Here is a 27,744-nt window from a genome sequence, read left to right on the forward strand (position 1 = left end):
AAGGGATGAAAAGGAGAATGCAGAGAATCTTTAGGACAGTAAAACTACTCTTTATGCTTCTATAGTAATAAATACATGCCATTGCTCATTTGTCTCAAACCATATAATGCACATCGAGAGTGAACCCCAATATAAACTATAGGCTTCGGCTGATAGTGTCAATGCAGGTGCATCAATTGTAACAAATATACCACTCTGGAGGGAGATGATTATGGGGCAGGCTATGCATAAGTTGGGGTAGAGAATATATGGGGAATGTACTTTCCACCCAGTTTTGCTGTGAACCTAAAGCTGCTCTAAAAGTTTATTATATATGTGTGTGTAGATACATATTTGTAGGTATTACAATGCTATGCTACAACAAATATAAAAGAGAGCTATCTCAAAGTCATTTACAATAAAATGTGGTTCCCTCCATATTTTCTAAAAATGAGGAGAGATGATACTCTTAGGAATAAGGTAAAAGGGAGATAATGAAAGATGACCAGACATTGTTCTGAGGTGAACTAAAAAGGGGGGATGGGTGAGGTAATTTCTCAAGTGTCAGCAGACATTGTCCTGTATTGGGAATAATGGTGGGTCACAAGACATCCTAAATAGTGAAGCCTCATATACAGCACTGGATGAGAAGGGAGGTAATAGTGGATCAGTAGATACTGGCCTAAGATGGGGAAGTAGGTAGAGGATCATAAAATACTGTGAAGGGGTGAGATGAAGAACTAACAATGGATCAGTAAACACTGATCTAAGACAGGGTAATGTGACATGTCATGAAGCACTGCTCAGTTAGTGGTTGGAAATTAAAAAGAAATCCCTGGACCTGCTCCCTTGACTAGGCTCTGTCCCTTGGTCACTACCCTCACTCCCTATGTTGCTCTTCACAAAGCAACAGCATCTCTGCACAGCCCAACTATTTCCCACTACCAGCACTGCCAATAGACTGGTCCTAGATAAGCCAGTCTGCACTTTCCAGGGGGGCATCCAGCAGATGAGTGTTCAATCAGACTATCTGCCAGCATTTGTGAGGCCACTGCTGCTTATCTACAGTTGACACCTGATATACAAAGATGATTGGCCCATCTGCTCTTGCCCCCAACCCCCATACTGCTAACTTCAGACACACCTCTGACTGCAGTATGATCAGGTATGTAGGCTGGGTTCTCAGTTAAGTGGGGCAACTGTTGAGTTACTTCTGAGGCAGGGCAGGGCAGAGCAGTGCATGCAGGGGGAAAATGAGTAGAGTTTTTGCAATCACTTTGGAGTTATGGGATTTTTGAAACATGGCAGGGACTCCTGGAAGCGAGCATTCACATTAGATTTCTGGTACCTGTTTACCTTTTTTACTTTTGAGTTGGAATCTCACTCTGTCGCCCAGGCTGGAGTGCAGAGGCACAATCATGGCTCACTGCAGCCTTAACCTCCTGGGCTCAGGTAATCCTTCTGTGTCAACTTTCTGAGTACCTAAGATTACAGGCACACACCACCACACTGGCTAACTTTTCTTTAGAGACAAAGTCTCACTATGTTGCCTAGGCTGGTTTTGGACTTCTGGCCTCAAGTGATGCTCCCACCTCAGCCTCCCAAAGTATTGGGATTATAAGCGTAAGCCACCATGCCTGGCCAGTTTTCCCTTTTTAAAAACAGACTAGCATCAGATTAAAAGGCTTATAATGACTTTTTAACTTTAGAGCTGGGAAGGAACAGTCCAGGTAAAAACTGGAGGTAAAAAAGCCAAGTGTGTTCTAGGCAAGTTGGTTCTCCTATTAGAGCCTCTTATGCCACAACTGAGAGAATCAGGGAGAAGTCATGCAATGAACAGTGCTCAACACTTCACAATATGCATTTATGAAATGGCTGCTGAATGGCAAGAATGGGTCTAGGTTCACAGTGGTGAACAAAATAGGGGGAGTACTGTAGTGTGGAAGCCATAAACATATAGGGTATTATCGTGGCAAGTGCTTTGGAGAAGAATAAAGGAGGAAAGGAGAGGGCCTAGAATTTTAAACCAGGCAGGCAGGGAAGGCCTGAGGAAAATATCATGGAAGGAAAGACATGAGGGCAAGCCACAGATATAATTAAAAATTGTGCTCTTTGTAGAGGACACCGCAAATGCAAAGGCCCTGAGGCAAGAAGTGAACTGATGTTTGAGGCACATGAGGGAGAAGGTCCTTGTGGAGTACATGACACAAAAATGAACAAAACTGACAATGTACATATAGTGTTGGTTAATATAAGTTACTGAATTATTATTATGAAAGACATATTATTAAGATGAGCAAATGAGTTAGAAAAACTAAGATAACAGAAGGGACATTTCAGTTAACCCAGGTGATCTGAAAACTCTTACCTTGGAAGCTTTTCTGAGGGTGGCGTGAATTCACATGACACTATGCTGGGGGTCAAAAGACAATGTGCTGAGGGTCTGTCAGGTTCAGAGACTCATGGTGGCTAATGGGGGGGTTATAAGCCACAGTGCTAGATGAAAATGTGGCTTCAATATACACTCTGAGGTTTGTGTCTGTATACAAAAAAATTTTTTATTCCAGTATCTCTTTTTTGATAGGAATACTCAATGGGATATTGGATATGAACAACTGTGTTAGATTCAAAAGATTGAAAAATAGTCAAGATTCTGTTAGATAAAGTATTCTGCAACAAATAACTCAGAGTATTTATCACTATTGTTTACATTAGTTGGTTTACCATTCGATTTGTTGGTACTACACCTATTCCACAGTAAACAGGATTATCATTAACGTAACTTAGTGCAACTTTTCTTATGAAAAATCTGGTAAGTGTTCCATCTTATTTTTCATGAGAAGGCTTTTTCTATGCACCAAATTGGCTCAATTTCTTGTCACTATAAACGCCCCAAGGTTTAATGAGATTGGTGACAATGTGAAAAAAGTTCCCTCGCCTAATTCAGTGCCTTCTCAGAGGCCCTCTTTTCAAAGTAATGTGTGACATTCTGATGATGGCATTTCTCTTATGATAATATACATATCCCTCTGCTGCATGGATTCAATAATGTACACTCAAACCTCTCCTCAATGAGGTTTTCTCAGTCTGTTTCAGTTGTGAACATTCTGATGTACATTGAGCAATGATTTCTGAACAAAGCCTTTCCCACAGATAGCACACTTGTAGGGTTTGTCTCCAGTGTGTGTTGTCTGGTGTTTATTCAAATTTGATCTGTTGCTGAAGGCTTTCCCACACTCAGCACACACATAAGGTTTCTCTCCTGTGTGAATTCGCTGATGCACCTGGAGCTGTGATTTTTTAGTGAAACATTTCCCACAGTCACTGCATTCATAAGGTTTCTCTCCAGTATGAATTCTATGATGTGTAATCAACTCTGACTTCTGCCTGAAGGTCTTTCCACATTCAGAACAGATGTAGGGCTTTTCTGCAGTATGAGTTTTCTGGTGTTTGCTGAGATTTGACCTGCCACTAAAGGCTTTGCCACACTCAGCACACACATAGGGTTTCTCTCCTGTATGAATTGGCTGATGCACCAGGAGCTGAGACTTGGAGGTGAAGGATTTGCCACAATCACTGCACTCATAAGGTTTCTCTCCTGTATGGATTCTTTGATGAGTAATAAAGTTCGACTTCCGGATGAAGGCTCTTCCACACTCTGTGCATACATAGGGTTTCTCTCCTGTATGAATTTTTTGATGCACAATGAGTATTGATTTCTGGTTGAAGGCTTTTCCACATTCATGGCATTCATACTGCCTTTCTCCAGTATGAATTTTCTGGTGAATATTTAGGTTGGATTTCTGGGTAAACGCTTTTCCACAGGTACTGCATTCATAAGGTTTCTCTCCAGTATGGATCCTCTGATGTGTTATCAAGTCAGACCTCTGAGTAAAAGCCTTTTCACATTTGGAACATACATAAGATTTCTCTCCTGTATGAGTTTTCTGGTGTGTAATGAGATTTGACCTGTTGGTGAATGCTTTCCCACATTTATTGCATATATATGGTTTTTCTCCTGTGTGAATTCGTTTATGCACATGGAGTTGTGAACTAGAAGTAAATAATTTCCCACAGTGACCACATTTATAAGGTTTCTCTCCAGTATGAATTATCTGATGTGCAATCAAGTGTGATTTCCGGATGAAGGCCAGCCCACATTTCATGCATACATATGATTTTTCTCCTGTATGAATTCTCTGATGTACTGTGAGTGTTGACTTCTGAGTGAAGGCTTTTCCACAGTCACTGCATTCATAAGGTTTCTCTCCAGTGTGAATTCTTTGGTGTATAATCAATTCTGACCTATAGGTAAAGGCTTTCCCACATTCAGTACATATGGAAGATTTCTCTCTAATTTGAGCTTTCTCATGTGAAATAAAGTTGGAACTATTGCTGAAGACCTTCTCATATTCAGTACACATATAGTGTTTCACTCTTGTGTGAATTCGTTGATGTACCTGAAGTTGTGACTTGGAAATGAAGGACTGCCCACAGTTACTGCACTCATATGGCTTTTCTCCAGTATGAATTCTTCGGTGTGCAATCAGTTGTGTCTTCTGGATAAAGGCCTGGCCACAATCAATACATATATAGGATCTCTCACCTGTATGAATTTTCTGATGCATCTTGAGTGCAGACTTTTGTGTGAATGCTTTGCCACAATCACTGCATTCATGGTGTCTCTCTCCAGTATGAATTTTCTGATGTATACTGAGATCTGAGTGATAAGGGAAGCCTTTTCCACATTCCTTGCATTCATAGAGATTTTCTCTGGTATGAATTCTCTGATGCCTGAAGAGAGAAGATACTTGGAAAAAGGATTTTCCACATTCATTGCATTTGTAGGGCTTCTCTCTAGTGTGGGTTTTCTGATGTGTAATGTATTCTGTCTTCTGTACAAAAGCCTTCCCACATTCCACACATACATAAAGTTTTTCTCCTGTATGAACTTTCAGATGTACCCTGAACTGTGACTTCTGGGTGAAGATCTTTTCAAATTCGGCACATTTATAGAATTTATCCCCAAGATGAATTTTTTGATGCTGAGAGGATACTTGTTTATAATTGATGATTTTTCCATATTGATTATGATCCCATAATTTCTCTCCTGTTGGAGTACATTCATGGTCAGTATAGGAAGACATTTTACCATATTCAGAAATCTTTTAATATTCTGTGACACATTATTTTCATTTTGACTGTGCAAATCTATATTATGCTTCAAACCATTTCTAAAAGAGTAAACTGATGCGGTCTTTGAGAGAGGAAGAAATAATGTTTGGGCTCACATGAATTATTCTTCTACAGTTCTTATATTCATATTGTCTCTTTGTAATCAATATTTTCTTGATGAAAGCAACATCACTTAAAGATTTACTTTATCTTTGCTAATAGCTCTCTATCTGGTGGTCATCAATCTGCCACAATTCTTCTAGCATGAAACTTAACCTCACATCATTTCTATCACCACCTCGCCTTTCAATGTAAAAAGAAACCTTTTTATTTTTTTCCTAGAGAATCCCTAAATCGCTGTAAGGTTTGAAACTCAAACTTCCCTTCTGGAAAGATAAACAAGTGATTTTTTTTTTTAGCTCAAAGAAAGAAGCAGAGACTAGAGGGAGGGTACAAATGGTTCATCCAGGTTAAACACAATAAAAAGGGGTAAGGGTGAGTCATTTGATGAGAAGGTTGGCAACAGTATCAATAGGAAATACTCTGGGATACAATTCAGCAGTTAAAGAAATAAACTAAATGAACAAATAGCACCTTGGATAGATGTGAAAAAAGTAAGACCAAGAACAAGATATATAGCATAGTAACATTTATATAAACTGGTGATATATACCCCTAAGTTACTTTAAATTTTACAATATGCACACATGATTAAAAAATGTTTCCACCATGTAAAGCAGTGCTTTATGGTGGGAAAGGAGATGGGTGTGGCAAAAGAGATAAGGGAATATATTACAAAAATAAAATAAGAGAGAATCTTCACCCAGACTCATGATGATACTGTGTCCTAAACTGAGGTGGTTAAACTGAAACCTCAAGTGAAAGACAAAAATAAAGCAGTAACAAACAAACAAATAACTAATCAGGTAGTAGACCCTCGTCAGTGTGGACTCAAACAACATTAGAAGAAATGTCAGGAATAATGTCAAATATTGCAGAAAGGTACTTCCAAATATTACATGACAACGAGCTCCATATTATCATTAGGATGAAAGCATGGAAAACTGGGAGAAAGTGAGAAATCCCCAAGCAGTTTCTATGGAGAAAATAGGAGGAGAACTTAACTGGAGATAAGGTTCTGAGGCATCTCACAGTGAGACAGAAAGAAAGAAAAGGGGAATAGCAGGAGTGGGAGTGTGTGACATAGTAATATTGAAAGAAAGCAGATCCATGAATGACTGAATGTATAACAAAAGACTCTAAGTCTATGGGAAAGGTAGAAAAAAACAAGAATGTTAGAGAAAAGAAATATAACCAAGAAAGAAAGAGCTTTAATGAGGCAGACTGGCCGGGCTCGGTGGCTCAGCCTGTAATTCCACGCCTTTGGGAGGCTGAGGTGAGTGGATTGCCTGAGCCCGCGGATTCGAGACCCGCCTGGGCAGCGAGACTTCATCTCTACAATAAATAAAAAAATCAGCCGGGCGTGGTAGCGCATGCCTGTAATTCTGGCTACTCGGAAGGCTGAGGCAGAAGGATCGCTGGAGCCCAGCAGGTGAGGCTGAGGTGGCCAGGAGCTGCCACTGCACTCCAGTCTGGGTGACCGAGTGAGACTCCAACTCAAAAAAAAAAAAAAAAAAAGAGGCAGACTGGTACATGCTTCAGAACCCAAAACACCAACAAAGGGGGCAGAAATGACAAAGGTCCTCCAGGTAGAAAGCATTAAGTTATCTGAAAGGCCAACATCAAGCAATACAATTTAGAACCTTCCAGAAGAGTCATCTTAATATCATTTCAAAGGTGCCAGTCTTTCATAAGACAGCTGAAATTTCTTCCTTGGTCTCTCATCTACCTGAGTCTCACTCACCTGGACAGCTCTGATGTGGGCTCTCACGCTGCAATGTCCATGGCTCCTTTCCTTGCTCCAACATGAAAACCTCTGGTTCAGGAACTTGATACCCTGCTTATGGGAAATGATAAAGGTCTGGGTCCAGATAATTATGTTTCAGAATCCAACCAATAAAGTCTTACTGTTCAATGAATGTCTGTTTTTTATAAACCATATATTTCTGAGAACAGAGCAATATTCTAAGTGCCAAAGAGACTGAGAATCCTAGATAAATCACGGACAAAACCATCACCTACTTGAGATGCCTTATAGCATTCATCAACTGAGAATGGAAACACTCTCAGTGAGGCCTCCTTTCAGATACTAAGATGACTGTGCTTACCTACTGAGAGCAAGTGGTTGTAGGTCTCCAGCATCACATCCTGGTATAGGTTTCTCTGAGAAGGGTCCAGGTGCTGCCATTCCTCTCTGCTGAAATCTATAGCCACATCCCTGAAGGACACTGATCCCTGTAAGGGCAATTCCTATTCAATGTGAATAGTTACCTTTGGGGGATGGAGAGACTATATTTAAGAATATAGAATACAGCTTTTGTTCTTTTACATTTACCTCTTTTTAAAAACCTGCTCCCCATTTCCCTAATATTTTGAGAATTTTCAAATATATGAAAAACTTAAGAGTTGTACAGCAAAAACCTGCATGCCCACCACTTAGAATCTATCATTACCATTTTACTCTACTTGCTTTATCATACACTGATCCATTTTATATTTTCTGTGGATTTCTAAGTAAATTGCAGATATCACTACACTCCCAAGCACTAAAAAAATGCAAGTCATTAACTAGAGTAGAATAGTTGTTTACCTTTTTAAGGTAAAATTTACACACAATGAAATGCAACCATCTTTAATATATCATTAGAAGTTTAGATAAATGTATACACCTGTGTAATACAGGAACTTTAAGAAATATTTCATATAGTGTATTAAATATTCAGTTTTACATATTTTGTGGAAGACAGAAATCCAATAAAGAATTTCTGCTATTTGTACTACACTATAGTCAACCAATTACTCATTTTTCAAATCTGGTATTTGAAATAGGTTCTCCTTTTACTCTTCTAGCAACTAGATAAATGACCTGTGATACATTTTCTGAGAAGTTTAGGAATAGCCATTATATTAGTCTGGGGAAAATATAAGTGAACTATTTATGTTTCTAATTTCCTTGGGAAATTAACCACCGAAGTTTGAAAAAAAGAAGGCAATGAATAACCAAAACAATCCTCAGCAAAATAAACAAAGTAGGAGGTATTATACTTCCAGACTTTAAACTTTATTATAATAAGGCTGCAATAATCAAAATAGTCTGATATTGGTACAAGAACAGGCATATAGACCAATGGAATAGGATAGAGATTCTGGAAGCAAAATCCCAATTTCTTAACCAACTCATCTTCAACAAAACCTTCACTAACAACCACTGGGTAGAGGAACTTATTCAGTAAATGGTGCTGGAAAAAAAAAAACTGGCTGACCACGCGCAGAAGATTAAAACAAGACCCCTTCCTATCACCATATACAAACATCAACTCTAAATGAATCAAAGACCTAAATGTAAAACCTCAAACTACAAGAACCTTAGAAAACGCAGGAGACACCCTTATGGAAATTGGAACTGGCAACCAATTCCTGATCTAAATTCCAAATGCCCATGCCATAAGAGATAAGATAGACAAATGGGACCTCATCAAATAGACAAGCTTCTGAAAAGCCAAAGAAACCATCAAGAGAGTGGGGAGACAGCCCATAGAATGAGAAAAAATATCTGCCAACTGTATTTCTGACAAAGGCCTAACATCCAAGATCTACAAGGAATTCAAACATGCCAAAAAGAAAACAAAAAACAGGCCTATTACAAAATGATCAAAAGATAAGAATAAGAATAGACACTTCTCAAAAGAAGATATATGAGCAGCCAACAGATACATTAAAAAATGGCCAGGCTGGGCACAGTGACTTAGCCAGTAATCCCAACACTTTGGGAGGCCAAGGCAAGAGGACTGCCTGAGCCTAGGGATTTGAGACCAGCCTGGGCAATTTGGTGAGACCCCGTCTCTACAATTAATCACAAAAATTAGCTGGATGTGGTGGCATGTACCTGTTGTTCCAGCTACTTGGAAGGCTGAGGCAGAAGAATCACCTGAGCCCAGCAGGTCGAGGCTGTGGTGGCGGTGAGCAGCGTGCCACTGCACTCCAGCCTGGGCGACAGAGTGAGACTCCAACTGAAAAAAAAGAATGCTCAGCCTCACTAATCACACTGAGATACCACCTAACGCCAGTCAGGATGGTCATCAATAACTCAAAAAACAAAAGATGCTGGAGAGGATGTGGGGTAAAGGGAATACTTCTACACTGTTGGTGGGAATGTAAACTAGTACAACCTCTGTGAAAAACAGTTTGGCAATTCCTAGAAGAGCTAATAATCAACCTTCCATACAACCCCGCAATCCCCCTTCTGGGAATATACCCAGAGGAACTCAAAGCATTCTACAAAAAAGATACCTGCGCAGGCATGTTTATTGAAGCACGATTCACAAAAGCAAAAACATGGAACCAACCATGCTGCCAATGAAACTGGACTGGATTAAAAAAATATGGTACATATACACAATGGAAGATTACTCAGCCATAAAAAAAAAAAAAAAAAAATGAACTTTGCAGCAACTTGGATGAACTGAGTCTATAATACTGAGTAATCTATCACAGAAACAAAGAACTGAGTGTCCTAGGTTCCCACTCATTAGCAGACCCTGAACAATTATCATAATACTACAAGAAAGAGATTGGCAGTAGTGGGAAACTGCCGGGCATGGGGGGCACACCTCATCAATAAGGGTACCTGATCTCAAACGAGGTGAAGTGGGGACCAAATTGAGGCCCAAACTTTACCTACACAATGACTTTGCGTATCTAGCCCTGAATTGTATAAAATTTAAATTGTGTAAAATTTTTAAAAAGAAAAAAAAAAAAGGAAGGCAAAAATTCATCAAGGTGTTGAAAGGTAAACCTCTATGTGGAATACAGAGGGCCCAAGAGAAGAAAAAATGACTTCTACGTCATGGAGTCAGTTATTTTACCACAAGGTTGAAGAATTTAAGTTCGAAGATAAGCCAAGTAATACAGAACATGGGATGAGGAGGACACTTTCCAGAAAAGACAGGAAACAAAGGTAGAGAGACAGGAAAATACAGAATGAGTTTAGGAAACAACAAATAACAATATATAAATGGAGAGAAGACTGCATAATGTGTCAGAAGGGTAGTTATAAGAAAAACTGTCTGATTATAGACAAGATTTTTTTACTTTAAGAAAAGATAACTAAGGTAATTAGATTTATATCTTAAAGGAACTTTTTTTCTACAGGTTCTTTATTGTAGGATAACAAATCAGCTGACAAGAAGAAGTTCTTTGTAGATTGAATCTAGCTGATAAAGAAGTTAGGATAAAATTAAAATATCATCATTTACCACTACTAAAGAAATAAGAGATGTAGACAATAATCAATAATGGCTGCTCAAGTCTTTCAGTTGGCAGGCTCAAGAAAAGTTTTCAATGAATGCATCAGTTAATAATGTCTGCATCCACTAAAGCAAATATCATGTGCCTCCTGACATGATACAATAATTAATTTAATTATACCACCTATGAAGTATTCTTGCCAAAAAAATAATTAATTAACCCAAAATCTCATCAAGCATCCAGACCTAACTCACTGTGAAAAGTGTGAAAAAGGCAGGAACACACTGAACAATATGAAGAACCTGTAAATTAGCTGATATAAACTATTGGTTAAATCCAGGAGGTAGCAAATGACTATTTCTGTAAAAAAATAAATAAATAAATAAAACAATGACAAGAGAAAAAAGATGGATGGTAGTCTTTTCTTTATTAAAATAGCCTTAACTAACCAAATACAACTTGTGAGCCCTGTCTGACTCCTAATTAAAATGAACCAATATTAAGGAAATATTTATGACACATTTAGAGAAATTCAAACAATGGGTACTGGACTGTATGAAAGAACTACTGTGATTTTGTTTTAGATGTGACAATGGCTTCCTAGTTATGCTAAACAAAAAGAAAAAAAGAAAGAATTTTCACCATGAGAGATACATATCTCAGTATCTTTACAGAAAACATAGTATTTGAGATTTGTTTTAAAATAATACAGCAGGTGGGTAGGAGGGTGGTTTTAGATGAAATAAAAATGGTAGAACATTGATAACAACTGAAACCGGGTGATAGGTACAATAAGTAAAAGAGTTTCTTATACTAGTCTCTTTATACTTAAAATTTGTACATACTTAAATTTGGAAATGCATAGTTGATAAAATGGCTATTTCCACCTGAAGTTATAGACATTTATTTTTAATTTTAATTTTTATAGAGACATGGTCTTGCTATGTCACCTAGGCTGGTCTTGAATTCCTGGGCTCAAGCAATCCTCCTGCCTCAGTCTCCCAAAGTGCCAGGATTACAGGCATGAACCACTGTGCCCAGCCAGTTATATACATTTAAAGAAAGTATACTAATGACTTGAACACCCTCACACCCAGCAATTTACAGAAATACTAGAAAGGAAATCATAAAGGATACAGAAGAAGCAACGTAGCTAGGTGATACGGAAAGAATACTGCAACCAACAATACAGCAGAATACACATTATTTTCAATCTCTCATAGAAAAATGACCAAGGCAGACCATATCCTAGGCTGTGAAACAAACCACAAAAAATTTTAAAGAATTAAAATAAGACAAAGTATGTCCCATGAGGGAATCAAACAAAAAAATCAGTAACAGAAAGAAAGACAACAAAATATCTCCAAGGGAATTAGAAAATAATAATAAGAGCTATTTTAAAAAAACAACAAAACACTTGGAAGTTAACAACACACTGCTAAATGACCTATATATAATTCAAAGAGGAAAGTTCAGAATTAATTTTAAAAATACATAGAATTTAAAGAAGGTAATCTATCAAAATATACTGTATACAGACAAAGCAAGACAAAAAGAAAAACTTATAGCACTAAATGCTTGTGTTAGAAAAAAGGAGAGGTCACAAATCAATATAAGTTCCTATTCAAGAAACTAAAAAGGAAGAGCAAAACAAACCCAAAGTAAGGAGAAAAAGAAAAGTATAAAAAGCAAAAATCAATGCAACCGAAAAAAAATATATAAATAAAACACAATCCAGTTGGTTGTTTGGAGGAAAAAAAACTAATACAATTTTTCTGACTAACCTATTAGTCAAACACACTGACAAAGACACAAAACACCAATGTCAGGAATAAAACAGGAGATATCATTATAGATCCAGCAGCCACTAAAAAGAAAATAAGGCTGTGCTCGGTGGCTCAGCCTGTAATCCCAACACTTTAGGAGGCCGAGGCGAGTGGATTGCCTGAGCCAAGGGTTGGAGACCAGACCGGGCAACTTGGTGAGACCTCGTCTACAACAAATAAAAAATTAGCCAGGCATGGTAGTGCGTGCCTATAGTTCTGGCTACTTGGAAGGCTGAGGTGAAAGGATTGTGGGAGCCCAGCAGGTCAACGCTGGGGTGGCCATGAGTGTGCCACTGCACTCCAGCCTGGGTGATGGAGTGAGATGCCAACTCAAAAAAACAAACAAAAAAGGAAAATAAAGAAATGTAAACACTCATTTAGACATGCTAATTTTGAGTCTATAATACTCAGTGATTTATCACAGAAACAAAGTACTGAGTACCACATGTTGACACTCATAAGTAGACCCTGAACAATTATCATAATACTACAAAAAAGGGATTGACAGTAGCGGAAAATGCCAGGGGGTTGGGGTGGGAGGTGGAATACTTCATCAATAAGGGTACCTGATCTCAAAACAGGTGAAGTGGAGACCAAAGTGAGGCCCAAATTTTACCTGTACAATGACCATTTGTATATCTAACCCTGAATTGTACCTTACATCTTTAAAATAAAAATAAAAATAGATATGCTAAATGAATTAGCTTATTTAGATAAGCTAGATAATCTTATAACCATTAAATTATATTAATAATCAAATCTCCTGAAAAGAAATCTCTACACCCAGTTTTGCCTGAGAATTCTACCTAACATGTTAAGAGGAATTAGTCTCATTTTTACACAAACTCTTCCAGAAAAAAAAAGAGGAGGAACTTTTCCCAACTAACATTTTGTAAGGCCAGTTCACACTGACTCTAATATCAAAACCAAAGACAGTATAAAAATAGAAAATCACAATATCTCTCATGAATTTAGATGCAAACATCAACAAATGATTTACAAATTGAATACAGCAATGAATAAAAGAATTAGGTACCACAATAAACTGAAATTTATGGGGGAACTCTGTACTATATTTTGTAACTCCCTGTGAATTTATAATAATTTCAGAATTAAGTTTTTAAAACTATATTACTAAAGAAAAATTATTCCATAACATACAGAATATTTTTGAATGGGCATGACTGGAAGATCAGTCACAAGATTCACTGCATAATTCATTAGAGAATATGAATTGCAGCTGACCCTTGAACAACACAGGTTTGAACTGCATGAGTTCACTTATAACAGATTTTTTTTTCAGTAAGTTATACCGAATGTGCCAGCTTCTCCTGCCTCCCCTTGCAACTTTTCCACATCTTCCTCCTCTACTACCCAAGACAGCAAGACCAAACTCTCTTCCTCCTCCTCAGCCTCCTCAATGTAAAGACAATGAGGATAAAGACCTGCAAAATGACCCACTTGCACTTAACGAATATTTTCTCTTCCTTTGATATTTTTAATAACATTTTTTCTCTAGCTTTCTTTAACCTTTCAATATAGAATACATATGACATCCCAAATCTGTTAATCAACTGTTTATATTATCAGTAAGTCAACAGTAGGCTATGGTAGTTAAGTTTTGGGTGAGTCAAAAGTTACACAAAGTTTTTCCATTGTAAGGAGGTTGGGACCCCTAATCCCACATTGCTCAAGGGTCAACTGTATTTACTTACCTAAGGTAAAGTTATAGCCTTAACAAGGATGTAGAGGGAAACTGACATTACTATTATTATTTTTAGATAGGAAAATAAAGTCTATTTAGAAAGTAAATTAGAGATCCATCTCCCCAAGATAGGAAAGAGGGCCAAAGGTAGGCAGCCATACATTAAAGAGCACACTGCCACACCAGAGTTTAGTAAAGCACTAGCTGGCATTAATTACTAAGGATGTAGAAATGATACTGAGTATGAAAGTTAGAAAAAGGATTCAGAAATAATTCTTAGTTATCAATGTTGTGCCACGATGGAAATTCTGGTGCCACAGATGGATTTAAGGACTAGTCGTGAAGGCTGGGGAAAGAAGCCAGAAAAAAATTATTTAAATTTTGTACATCCTGAGATTCAGGTGACAGGATCTGTATAAGGATATACACTAGGCAGCTGGATATGAGAGCTAGTGTGGAGATGAAGATTAAGGTACAAAACAGGCACTGAATTCAGGGGAGGGCACGAGCACAAAGAAAGAACATTGAGAAAATATTAAAGATATTTATAATTTTTTTTTTAAAGTCTGAGTCTAGCATGTCGAGGCTGCAGTGGTCTACAATTTTATTATCTAAAATTAGGATGCTTGAAAGCTACCTTTTTTATTTCTTCATTTAATTTTGTTCAGAAATTATACTGTCTTTTTGAAATGTGTGTTAATTCTATTTATGGGACTTAGAACATCAACATTTCTTTGAAAATGGTCCCTGTATACCTGAAAAGTATACATGTGCTCTAATTTTTTCTCTTCGTCATACACTTGTATATTCACACCCTACACACATCAGACATCTCTGTCAACTATTTTTAGTCTCTGTGACTGATTTCTACCTTTATTTTTCATAAGTCCTTACTACTATATTTATTGAGTTGTTCTTTTCTAACTTTCTCAGTTGAAGCCATAACTCATAATACTTTTTCTTTTTCTTTTCAAACTTTCAGGATTTCTTAATAAGGCACTTAAATCTATATGTGTTCCCTTTAACTACAGTTTAGCTTTACCACATCAACTTTAAAGTGTAATACATTATTTATTTTTTTAGGCTGGGTGGCTCATGCCTGTAATCCCAGCATTTTGGGAGGCTGAGGCAAGAGGATTGCTTGAGCCCAGGAGTGCAAGACCAGTCGACACAACATAGTAAGTTCTTATCTCTACTAAATAAATAAATAAAATTAGCCAGGCGTGGTGTCACACACCTGTAGTCCCAGCTACTTGGGAGGCTGAGGCAGAAGGATAACCTAAGCCCAGGAAATCAAGGCTGAGATGAGCTATGATTGTGAAACTACATTCTAGCCTAGGTGACAGAGTGAGATGCCAACTAAAAAATAATAATAAGTAAATAAACAATTTTTTTAAATTGTGGTAAAATATACATAACAAAATTTGCCATTTTAGTCATTTTTAAGTGTCAAGTTTAATGGCATTAAGTACACACACATTTTTTTATTTTACAGCATTTTACTTTTTATTCCTAATTTAATGTTCTTGGTCAGAAAACAGAATCAATACTATAGCAAAGACTTCTATTTTTTGCTTTGATCAATATTTTTGAGAGTAGTGTGTTAAAATGGCCAATGGTACATTTAAGGATTTGTTTTTATTTAGTATAGTTCAAAAGGTACGTTATTAGTGAAATAAACATTGACAATTTTTATAATTCTTTATGTTAGTGCTTCATAAGTTTGAAAAACACCTCTTCATCCCTTTAGATATTTTTTATCTTAAACTCCTTTTGGTCTGTTTCTAAAATTGCAGCCCTAGCTCTTTTTTTGATTCTTGTTTCTGAGTCAGTCTCTTTCTATTCCTTTATTTTTAAATGAGGACAAAAGTAGCCTCTGAGAGTTGGCTTAGTACTACCAGGTAAGCCTCAGTGTTGCTGGAAGCTGGCCAAGCAAGATCAGCTAAGCCCTAGTATTCTTCATGGTGCTATAAAAAAAAAAATTTAAAAATCAGAACATAGGTCAGACCACAAAAGTGAAAAGTCTCCTTATTCTGCCTAGTAATTGCTGCTTCTTTACCAATTATAGCTTTAGCCTCAATCCATCATTCCTATCTTCTACATAACAAAATTATTAAGATACCCAATCCTAAAATTGTCCAACAGCAACAGAAGTGGAGGTTCACTGATACCCAGCTGAGACCCTCACTACATGTGACCAAAATCCTGAAATGAAATACCAGTACTTCTCATATATCCTATAAAAAGGGAAGACATGAAATGAATGTCTACTGCTACACTGTTCATAATATTTTATTTTACCAAACAATTAAAAAGCAATGTGCAAAAAGTTTGTCTGCTAGTCCATGCTGTGAAATCAAAATTTTAAAAAAATCTGTAATTGTTTTTACTTGTATAAAGAATTAAGCAACCAAAGAAAACTAATAAAACTTGATAATCAATACTGAGAGACAGAAGTAGGTGGAGGACATAGGAGAGTGAACCACAGTACCATCTTTCCCATGAATTTATTTCACGATAGTACTTTTCAGTGTGCCACTTTTTTATTGTTTTCTGATTTTTGAACTAAGTGTATATACTGCCTATTTAAAAAATTAAAGTATTCCCAATAAACTATCACAATACCTTTAGGGGGATAAGAAATAATATTATACCCATGAAATAAGAACAGAATGTTAATTAAAAAGATTTAGTCCTGCGCCTTTGGGAGGCTGAGGGTTCGAGACCCACCTGGGCAACTTGGCAAGACCTCATCTCTACAATAAATCAAAAAATCAGCTGGGCGTGGTAGCGCGTGCCTATAGTTCCAGCTACTTGGAAGGCTGAGGCAGAAGGATCGCTGGAGCCCAGCAGGTCAAGGCTGGGTGGCGGCCACTGCACTCCAGTCTGGGTGACAGAGTAAGACTCCACCTCAAACAAAATAAAAATAAAAATTTAGAAAACTAGAGTTTTTAAAAATTAAAATGTTGGGCCAGGCATGATGGCTCAAATTAAAATGTTTGGCCAGGCATGATGGCTCAAACCTGTAATCCCAGCACTTTGTGAGGTCAAGGCAAAAGGACTGCCTGAGCCCAGGGGTTCAAGACCAGCCTGGGTAACTTGGCAAGATCTCGTCTCTACAATAAATCAAAAAAATTAACCGGATGCGGTAGTGCACACCTGTAGTTCCAGTTACTCAGAAGGCTGAGGAAGAAGGATCACCTGAGTCCAGCAGGTCAATGCTGGGGTGGCCATGAGCATTCCACTGCACTCCAGCCTGGGCAACAGAATGAGTCTCCATCCAACTCAAAAAAGAAAAAAAATTAAAACGTTGAATTAAACTGTTAATAGTGGTAATGAGAAGCCCAACAGAAAGGCTGGAAGACAAAAGTGAAAAAATTTCCCAAAAAGGAGGACAAAAAAGAAACAGAATATAGCAGAGGAAAGAAATGAAGAAGTATCATCTGAAAAACAAGTTTTAAAAAGAAAGTATTTGTGTTTGGGGAGGCAGTTTAGGAAGAAACGGGAGAAATACTTTTAAAATCCACACAAAAATGACTTCTAACCAGAAATTCTATTCACAGCCAAAGAGCAATATAGTGTAATGACAAAATAAACAATAGTTTTCCTTGACAGTCTATCTCTTCACTGTCATTACAGGTGGCTTCTACAGACGGAGGCAATACCCATGGGTTGCTCATTATTGACAGAAAGATCAAGATTTGTTTCAGGAGCACCAAGTCTAGAGTTCATCTGCTTTCTGTGGCCCATCTGTCCCTGGCCTAAGGCTCTAGTCACAGATCAGGGATATCTACTCCTGAAATAAACTCCTACCCCCTAGGTCAGCTCCTCACCTCAAAGGAGCTGCCATGATCCTCTGAAGTCAGGGCTGGAGATTTCTGGGGGGAGGTCCAATGAGCTGGCATGGCCAAGTAGGTCTCAACCCTTTTTCTCTCAGGAGCCTGAAGCTTAGCAGTTATCTATGAACTCAAGGAGAGCTGCTGGGAAGAGGTGGGCTGCAGTCTGGAGGAAGATCTGGTCCAAGAGCTCTCCAGAGACACCAAGAAACCTGGAAAAGCAATGTCCACACTGTAAGACATTCAACATTCACCACATAAAAACTTCCTGGATATACCAACATGCAGGTCCCTGAGCTAGAAATCAGAGTAGTGGTTTTGAACTTGTTAAAATTCTCTGCCTCATCCCCTTCAAGTAGGTCTGCTTCATGTAGCCCAAGGATTTTCTTTTCCAACAAGTGCCCAGGAAAGGCTGATACTGTTGATCTATGTATGAACTACACTTTCAAAACTGTGGAGATCAATGCTGTGGAGATTATAAAATTTAACAATATCTGCAATAGGTATTAGTTGTGGTGAAATATGAAAAAACCATGAGACTTAGAGTAACACCTGTATAGATTTGAACTGAAGCCCTGCCACCTTTCACCTATGAGAATATAAGGAAGTTACTTCTGTTTTAGTTTCAGAAATGATAAAAATGCCTATGTCATATTCAAGAAAATTAATGAGATAATGCTTGTAAAGCACTCAACACTCCCTGGCACATGAGAATAATGCAATAAATATCAACTATTACCATGCACTATCAGGTACTAAAGTTTAATATTTTAAAAAGGTAATCAGAACGAGTAAAACAATAACAATATCAAACAATATTGAGCTATATATGTGACAAAAGGCACTAATTGCATAAATGGTGCTAATATGACTGGCTATATACCTGGAACAAAACAAACTAGATCTGTATCACACACTATTCAGTATTCCAACAGAACCAAACATTTAAATATATGTATCTTAAATCCAAAAGAATATTAAAATAACTTTTAGGATTACGTATTTGTATAATACTACGGCAGGGTGGGAGGGGTATTTTTACAAAAGACAGGAAATATAGAATCTTTAACAGAAGAGATATTCTGATTACATGCTATTTCCTAATTATATATTAAAACACACCATAATGCTTGAAATAAAGATACATATTTTTTCAATATATGATGATAGGTTGCTTCTAATCATGAAAACTTAACTAAGAAAAAACTGAAAAAAGGAATGACACATCACAGAAAAGGGAACAAATGGCAACTAGCTAAAAAGATGCCAACTTTACTAACAGAAATACACATTAGAACAATTAGATATAACTTTCCCTCAGAATCATAAAACTTTTAAAAAGCTGTAATATCCGCTGCTGAAAGCATTGGGGAAATGATTGTTTAAATGAATTATTGGTTGAAACTTCAATTGCTACAATATCTTTTGAGCTATTTAGTCATATCTATTATTAAAAATACACACAACTGTTTCTAATAATATACTTTCAACATATAAACCATAAACTGACAGAAGAAAGGACAAGTGGACAGTGTGAGTAGTTTACTTTCTCAGAAAAGGAATCTGAAAGAAGATATATATATGCTTAATATCTATAACAATTCACATAGAGAACATACATAGTTTTAATGTAATAGATGTGACATTTATGAAAACTGACCAAGAACCTAAGCCATAAAGCAATTTGTCAACTTAAGCATTATCCACAGACATTATTTGAAACAAAATGCACTTCTAAATAACTCATAGGTTAAAAAAAAAGTTTAAAAAAAGCCACTTTGATTTACACAATAAAGAAAATGCAACCCATCAAAGCTTGTGTTTCTTTTATGTTAAAGGCTGAAATTTAAAGAGCTGAACTCTCATCTCAGGTTAGAAAGCAAGCTGATCACAGTCTTCACCAATCACCATATCTAACCCTAAAGACCCTCAGTTGCTGACCCATTATTGACCCCCAAAACCCAGTCACTCATCTCAGAGTGCCCCATTATTGCCCAGAAAAAACCCTATTACATTACAGATAACCCTCAACGGGTGCCACAGACTCCTCCCTCACCCCATCACCGAACCCTAAAATCTCCATAACTGAAACCACGAGCAGCTCCCCTACTATTGACTTCACAGAATCCCTAATCGCGACCAACCCAAATCATCACAGAGTCCTCTCGGCATTAGATTATAAAAACACTCCGAACACCAGCGGCGTAAAAAACCCTTGGAGGACCACTTCCACTTCCGGCCTGACTTTTAGCACCTCCCCCTATGAACGGTGGATACTGCGCATGCTCTGAATTAACTTGGAAGCGGGTTCAGACAACAGTCAACAGGGCGCAGACATCATTAGCGACAACGGCAGTTTCCGTAAGTGGCGCTAACTGGCAGAGAACATGGCGGTGCAGGGTTCAGACAACAGTCAACAGGGCGCAGACATCATTAGCGACAACGGCAGTTTCCGTAAGTGGCGCTAACTGGCAGAGAACATGGCCGCGCACACGTGGGCCGCCATCTTGAAAGTGTATCCTTCCGTACAGGGGAAGATTGGGCCTCCCGCCGGGTTTCGTAGTAAGAAACAGGGATTGACATATAGAATGCAGCTGTGTGACCCTCGCCTGACAAGTCTTCTATTTAGGAGGAAGTTAATGAAGATGGGGATCTGGAGCTCTATGTTATATTTAGAAAAGCTAAATTACCTCTCTAAATAAAGCACACTGTGAAGAACAATTAACAGCCTGGAGAAACCACCAGGAAACAGGGAAGCCAGGAATCCTGAGATAAACTACAGGCAGACGAGGGAAGAAATCAGGATGGGTCACCAACCGCTCAGGGAGAGGGTGGACAGGTCAAGGTCAGAGTTTGCTCCTGGGTGAAATCACCAGGCAAGGCAATGAGACGTCATAATGGGTGGTATCCAGCAGGAAGGGTGGTACAACTTTTTCTTTCTTTTTTGAGTTGGAGTCTCACTCTGTCGCCCAGGTTGGAGTGCAGTGGCACGTCCTCGGCCACCTCAGTGTCGACCTGCAGGGCTCCGGCGATTTTCCCGCCTTGGCCTTCCAAGTAGCTGGAACTACAGGCGCGGGCTACCACGCCTGGTTAATATTTTGATTTATTGTAGAGATTAGGTCTCACCAAGTTGACTGGGCTGTTCTCGAACCTGTGGGCTCGGGCGGTGGTACAATTTTTAATGGTTGAAACCACACTGGGAAATGGGGTAAAAGTTGGGTCAGTACAATCCTCTCCTAGAAGATAGCAAAGGAAAAGGGAGTAGAAATCTAGGTACAGTTACAATACGCACAAACAAGAAATTATAGTCTTTAATGTGCGACTAAAAACACCTAAAGAAAACTTTGCTATTTTTACTTACCCTGAAATTAAGATATAATAACAATGTCTTTACTGTGTCAGTGAAGTCTTATGTTCAGTCTCTGACACTTCCCTTACCTTCTTCTATATGGAAATTCTGAAACAGCTAATACTCCTGTTTTCAAAAAGATGCCACACTGTAAAATATTTTAAGATGGTTTATTCTGGCTAAATATGAGTGACCAGGCCCATGGCATTCGTGTGCCTGTCATGGTTGAATTGTAGCTTGGTTATATGCAATTCAGGAAGACAGAAGCTACAAGAAACCATAGATTAATACATGTGAGATTTATACAGGTTTGGTCTATGTAGTCAGAGACTGTAGGCAATAGGCGAATTCAAAAACTTTCTGACAGCTAGTCAGCATGGAATTATCTAACAATAAGGGAGCACATTTCTTAATATGTATATGATGCTTTAAGGGTGGTGGCAGACTTTAGAGAAGCAGGCAATTGTCTTAAAAGATGCTGGTGTCCCCAAAAGACAGCTTTGCAGGGTCAAAATATACTTCGTTTTCCTTTTTTTCTGCCAGAGCCAGGTTGGAGAGTAAATTACAATAAAAGTTAGGAATTTGGCAAGGTAAAGAAAAAAGGTCAAAGTTTGGTCATCAATCCCTTACCCACCTGTTTGGGGGAGTTTGGGTGGGAAGCTGTAAAGCTACAATTATTTTCACCTGGTGAACTCCTAAACATTCTTCACAACCCAGCTTCTACTAGGAAGTTCTGCTTGACAGTGGTGGGAGGTCCTATGCACTACTGAAAATGCTCTGTCCCAACAGATGTGGAACTTGTTTTGAAGGAATTGGACCTACACTCTGATGTGGGCATGCTGGATATCCTAGCTTCGTGCCAGTTATACCCCTCCCTGGGATTCAGCTTAAATATCGAGCCAGTTGGAGAGTTGGACTCTGTTCATCCCAAGTTCTTTTTCCTCCCAAAATATGGTCTAAGGAAATATCCGCGGAAGCCCATTAGTGAACACACATTTCTACCAGAGGTCTAAGAACTACTGTTATTTATTTTTGGTAATATGTTTCTATTAAAGAAAAGATGACTTATCTTTTAGAGAGGCATGTGGAAATGACATTAGCTTTAAAAACTCCATTGTGGAGGGGTGCATTGCTGAAACAAGAATAACGGGATGTTGATACAATTTTGAAGAAATTTTTGGATAAATGGAGTTTATTATGATGTTCTCTCTTCTTTAGCATTGATGCTGGGTAGTGGGGGGGAGTATAGATGTTTTGTGAGATTTTTACTTTGTCACAAAAAAGAATTTTAGAATGAGTCTGGGTAGGAGTTTAAGATAGGATTAGGAGGGAAAAGGAAATATGTCCAAGAGAGGATATAATTGTTTTAAGAGAAAAAGTACAGGGAATTGTTAGTTGAATGTCTTATATTCTTTAAAATGAGGATTAAGTAATCTTATAAAACAAGCAAAAAAATCTCTGGGTAAAAAAAATCTATGTGTTTTGTGGAGGAATGTGGTGGGTTACAACCTATTGATCACAAGGTTTTTTTAAATCTTTTTTTTCTAAGTTGACTTCTAAGCTTACTTGTGTCACATGAAATTGTTGAAATAATGGTAAAAGTAACTGTCTTACCGTTTGATTAAGTTGCTTTTGGACACAGCATGTTCCAGTGTCTCCAATAATTATTTCTATCTTGTTTATGGCTTTGGTAGTTGAGTGTATCAGCTGCCCTGTATTCCAGGGGGTGGGTCTGGGGATTTCAGTAGTTGGGTGTATTTGTCATCCTGTATTTTGGGGCAGGGAGTCTAATCAGTATAGGTATTGTTTCAGAAAGTTATGCTCTGATAAGTCAGTATCTTGGTGTCTATCATGTTTTTCAATTACTAAAGCTATATCTGTCTGTAAAAAAAAAAACAAAACTCATCTATCTATTCTAAGTTATGCTAGCTGTCCTGCCTCAGTATTTGTGTGAAAATTTCATTGTAAAGATTTAATGTGGAAACAAATTTTAAAACATTTACAAGGAAGTATTGTGAAGAAGATAGGTGTGGTGATAGTGTAACTTGGTATCTCAACCTTAAAATACATTTTAAAGTTTTTTTCTCTCTCTTCTTAAAGTATAGACTTGAAATATGACTAAAAGGTTTTTTTCTTCTCCCTTTTTCGCAAAACACTTTCTTGCACCATTATCTACCCATGTGTTTATTTAGAGATTCCAGGGGTTATTCCAGGGGTTATCCCAGAAACAAACCAAGCATGAAGGCCTAGATGTGAAGCTCTCTATCCTAACTGGAGATTACCTTCAGGCTATGAATCTGTCATCCAGCTGTAGCCAAGACAGTGCTGGCTGGAACTCCAGACAGACAATAGCTCAAGATAATCACCTAAGCAAGATCTGTACCCTGCATGCCTCCTACATACTACCCATACCCACTTTCCCTGTACCCTGCATGCCTCCTATACACTCCCCATACCCAGGACACACATATAAGGATATTTATGTCACCACGTGGTTGAAAAGAGAAAAACCTGAATACAACCCAAATGCCCATCAACATGTAAAATGAATGAGTACTAGCAACATGGAACAGCATGAATATTACACTGGATTGAATTATGTCCCCCCAAAATTCATATCTATGCAAAAAAATATAGAATGTGACCTTATTGGGAAATAGGATCTTTGCAGAAAAGAAATAATCAACAGAGTAAATAGTAAATAATCTCCAGAATGGAAAAAAAAAATCATTAACTATGCATCTGAAAAAAAAACTAATTACCAGAATCTTCAAGGAACTCAAATGAATATACGGGGGGGGGGGGGGGGGAACCAACAACAACAAATAACCCCATTAAAATGTGGGCAAAGGACATGAACAGACACTTTTCGAAAGAAGATATATAAGCGGCAAATAAACATATGAAAGATGTTCAACATCACTAATAATCAGAGAAATGCATATCAAAACTAAAATGAGATACCATCTCAGACCAGTCAGAATAGTTATTATTAAGAAATCAAAAAACAGCAAATGTTGGCCAGGCTGCAGAGAAAATGGAATGTTTGTACACTGTTGGTGGGACTTAAACTAGTCCAGCACCTATGGAAAGCACTGTGGAGATTTCTCAAAGAACTAAAAATGCATCTACTATTCAACCCAGAAAACTTACTACTGGGTATATACCCAAAGAACCATAAATTGTTCTACTGAAAGGACACCTACACTTATATATTTATTGCAGCACTATTCACAATAAGAAAAACATGGAACCAACCTGGGTGCCCATCAGTGTTTGACTGGATAAAGAAAATGCGATAATGCTTAGGAAAAGGAATATATACATATACCATAGAATGCTACGCAACCATAAAAAAGAACGAAATAATGTCATTTGCAGCAACATGGATGTAGCTGCAGGCCATTACTCTAAGCAAATTATCACAGAAACAGTAAACTGAATGCCACATGTTCTCATTCTAAGTGGGTCTAAACGCTGGACACACATGGGTGCAAGGATGGTAACAACAAACACTGGAGACTTATTAAAGGGCAGACGGGAGGAAGGAGAATATGGGCTGCAAAACCACCCATTCGGTACACCATGTTTGCCACTGACGGGGACAGGTTCATCAGAAGTCATCAAGCAATATACCTATGTAACAAACCTGCACACATAACCCTTGATTCTAAAACAAAATAAAATAAATTTTAAAAATATATCTCTCACAAACAAAAGATAACTAAAGAAGTCAAACTCTTTTTTTATTTCATGTATTTAGGTTTTTGAGTAACGGTCTTATTCTGTAGCGAGATTGGAATGCAGTGGATTGTTGAGAGAGAAACGCAAGAAGGCCTGTACCCAACTTCATGCCTATAATCCCAGAACTTTGGGAGGCTGAGGCAGGAGAATTTCTTGAGGCCAGGAGTTTGAGGCCAGCCCGGACAACATAGCAAGGCCTGTCTCTTACAAAAAAAATAAGTTGTCTATGGTGGTGCACTATAGTCCCAGCTACCTGGGAGGCTGAGGTGGAAGGATCACCTGAGCCCAGGAGATTGAGGTTGTGGTGACTGTGCCTGTTAACAAAGAAAATAAAAAGAAGAAAAAGCAGGACTTAGTTATGCCAAGTGTTCAAGATTCAAACCCAATTCCCTGGTGATAAAGAGAAAAAATACTCAGAGAAATGTGTCAATATTGTCTAAAGGATGGGGAAGATGAAGCTTTGACCACATTACAAAAGAGTTGCCCATTTCCAACTCTACAAAATTCATACTTCTCTGTTCAGAACCAGAGGTAGAAATTCAGAAAGGCATCCAGAAAGTTTACGGTGGAGGACAGTGAAGGAAACCAGAACAAAAGCTGACAAGGTCCTTATGTTTACTGGCTCGTGTTCAGGGAACTGAGCCTATATTTCCTTTGTCTCCCCTAACCTTTTGGTTGCATTTCTATGGATAGCTAAGCGGCACCAAGTCTGGCCCGGAACCTAGTCATCCTAAGTGATTGCCTTGCTTAGCGTAGATGTTAAGATATGCATAGTTTAGTCATTGATACTTACCCTGCTTGTGTGATTTAATTAGGACATTAACATAACCTGCTTGTATGGTTTCACCGTCCTTTGTGAGATTTTTGTCCTATGTAAGAGGCATGCAGTGAAAATAAATTTGTTCTCTCTCGCTCTCAGCTACCTGGGAGAAGACCCTACCAATCCCGCTGTTTCTCTGTCTCTTTCTTTTCTCATTCCCTCTCCCAACTCAGGCCTGCTCAGCAGAGGCTGGACCCCTGCAGGACAGAAATATTCTAGGTAGCAGATTCTTCATTAGTGGGGGCAAATGTCTTTACCCAATGAGACCAAGTTGCTGTAGTTCTCCAACATAACATCTCTATATAAGTTCTTCTGTTTGGGGTCCAGAAACTTCCACTCCTGAAAGACATCTACAGCCACTTCCCTGAAATCACCACTACCTGAAAGGACAAAGACATGTAAGACTTTTGAAATTCATGATATATTGCTATTTCACTAAATTCTAAACCTGATGATGACCTCATAGTTCCTTGAGGGAAGTGCTCTTATTAAAAGACTGAGCAAACAGGAGATACTGATTGATTTATTTTGATTTATTGAATAAATATGTGAACACTGGCATAACAGGAAAATGGTATGGGTGAAAACCCTGGACCAGGACTTCCCACATGGCACTCATGCTGGAAGGAAGCAGATTGGAATCAGACTCTTGGACAGGATTCAGTTAGGAAAAATGTTTCAAGATAAGAAGATTTAATATTTACAGCCTGGGGGAAAAAAAAGACTCTAATCCTGAAAGGAGAGAGAAAACACCAGTGACCTCAGCCATGACTTAGTATCACAAGCACTGTTCAGTTCTATTATTTTCTTTCTTTTCTCTTCAGCTGTACTCTCTCTTCTCTTAGAGATAGGCTAAGTCCAAAGGAGACAAAGCTAGAAAAGGGGAAAGGGCAATGAGAAATCAGACTTGCTGACAGCAATGTTATCCATGTTTAATCAAATTAAACGTGATTACCATCAATGCAACGGTATTACTTTACAATAATTCATTAAGCTGTATGTTTGTATTGTGCAGTTTTCTGAATCTGTGTTATATTTTGCAATACAAAAAATTTCATACAAGAACTGTCTTCTCTCTCCTTCCTATCCCTACCCTCCTTCCCACTGCTTACCACTCACATAAATACAAAGGGATTATGGGGGAATGTAGAACATAATGGCTATCTCCCACACCAGGGACCATAGGTTCAAAGGCTCAAAGGTTCATAGGGCCACCATAGTTTACAAACACAAAGAAAACACAAGGCTTTAGTGCCCCCTCTACCCTCCAACCTGTGCTAAAAAATCCTGAGGTTCACACATGCAGAAGAGGAATTAAAGTAAGGATCTAAACAAATTCCATACATTGCTTTTGGTTGATGTATTCTTTTAGCCTCTCAGCTGCAAAAAGAATACACACAAAGAGATTCACGCCTAGACACAATATAGTAAAAAAAGTTGAAAGTCAAAGAAAATAAAAAATTATTGAAACCAGCAAGAGAAAAATGACCAGTTACATAAAAAAGAGCCACAATAGGATTAACAATGGACTTCTCAACAGAAACAATGAAGGCCAGAGTTCAATGGAATAGGCTATTCAAAGGGCCCCCTACCAAAAATAAACCGTCAACCAAAAATCCTACATCCAGCAAAGCTATCTTTCAAAAATGAAAGCAAAATTAAAACATTCCCTCATGAACAAAATATGAGATAATTTGTGGTTACCAGATCCACCTTAGAAGAAATATTAATGGAAGTTCTTCAGTTTGACAGCAAGTGGCCCCAGACAGCAATTGAAATTGACATAAAAGAATAAAGATGTTAGTAAAACGAATTATCTAATTATAAAAGACAATATAAATGAACATTTCTTCTCCTTTCTTCTTTTAAGTGGTTTACAAAGCAATTTTATGACATAGTAAATATATAATTGTACTGTTGGACCTCTTACATATATTTGGCAA

General features: G+C 37.9%; 1 protein-coding gene across 3 annotated transcripts; it reads right to left on the reverse strand.

Annotated features, from left to right (window-relative positions):
* Positions 1-2,674: 2,674 nt before the first annotated feature.
* On the reverse strand, positions 2,675-20,143 carry LOC103259720 (zinc finger protein 585A-like). Of its 3 annotated transcripts, none has more exons than XM_008057375.1 (5): positions 20,033-20,143; positions 17,886-18,100; positions 7,383-7,509; positions 7,019-7,111; positions 2,675-5,089 (listed from the first exon to the last, which is right to left on the reverse strand). In XM_008057375.1, the coding sequence occupies exons 2-5, from the start codon at positions 17,955-17,957 to the stop codon at positions 3,072-3,074; spliced, it is 2,310 nt and encodes a 769-aa protein (XP_008055566.1). In that variant the 5' UTR covers positions 17,958-18,100; positions 20,033-20,143; the 3' UTR covers positions 2,675-3,071. The 3 variants fall into 3 exon arrangements, with proteins under 3 accessions (XP_008055566.1, XP_021567651.1, XP_021567654.1); XM_021711976.1 differs by having other exon boundaries at positions 7,019-7,114; positions 20,033-20,101; XM_021711979.1 differs by lacking the exon at positions 20,033-20,143 and having other exon boundaries at positions 17,886-18,108.
* Between the last annotated feature and the right edge of the window lie 7,601 nt (positions 20,144-27,744).

Source organism: Carlito syrichta, unplaced genomic scaffold, assembly GCF_000164805.1.
Source record: "Carlito syrichta isolate Samal-C Ts95f unplaced genomic scaffold, Tarsius_syrichta-2.0.1 Scaffold87093, whole genome shotgun sequence".
Lineage (NCBI taxonomy): Eukaryota > Metazoa > Chordata > Mammalia > Primates > Tarsiidae > Carlito > Carlito syrichta.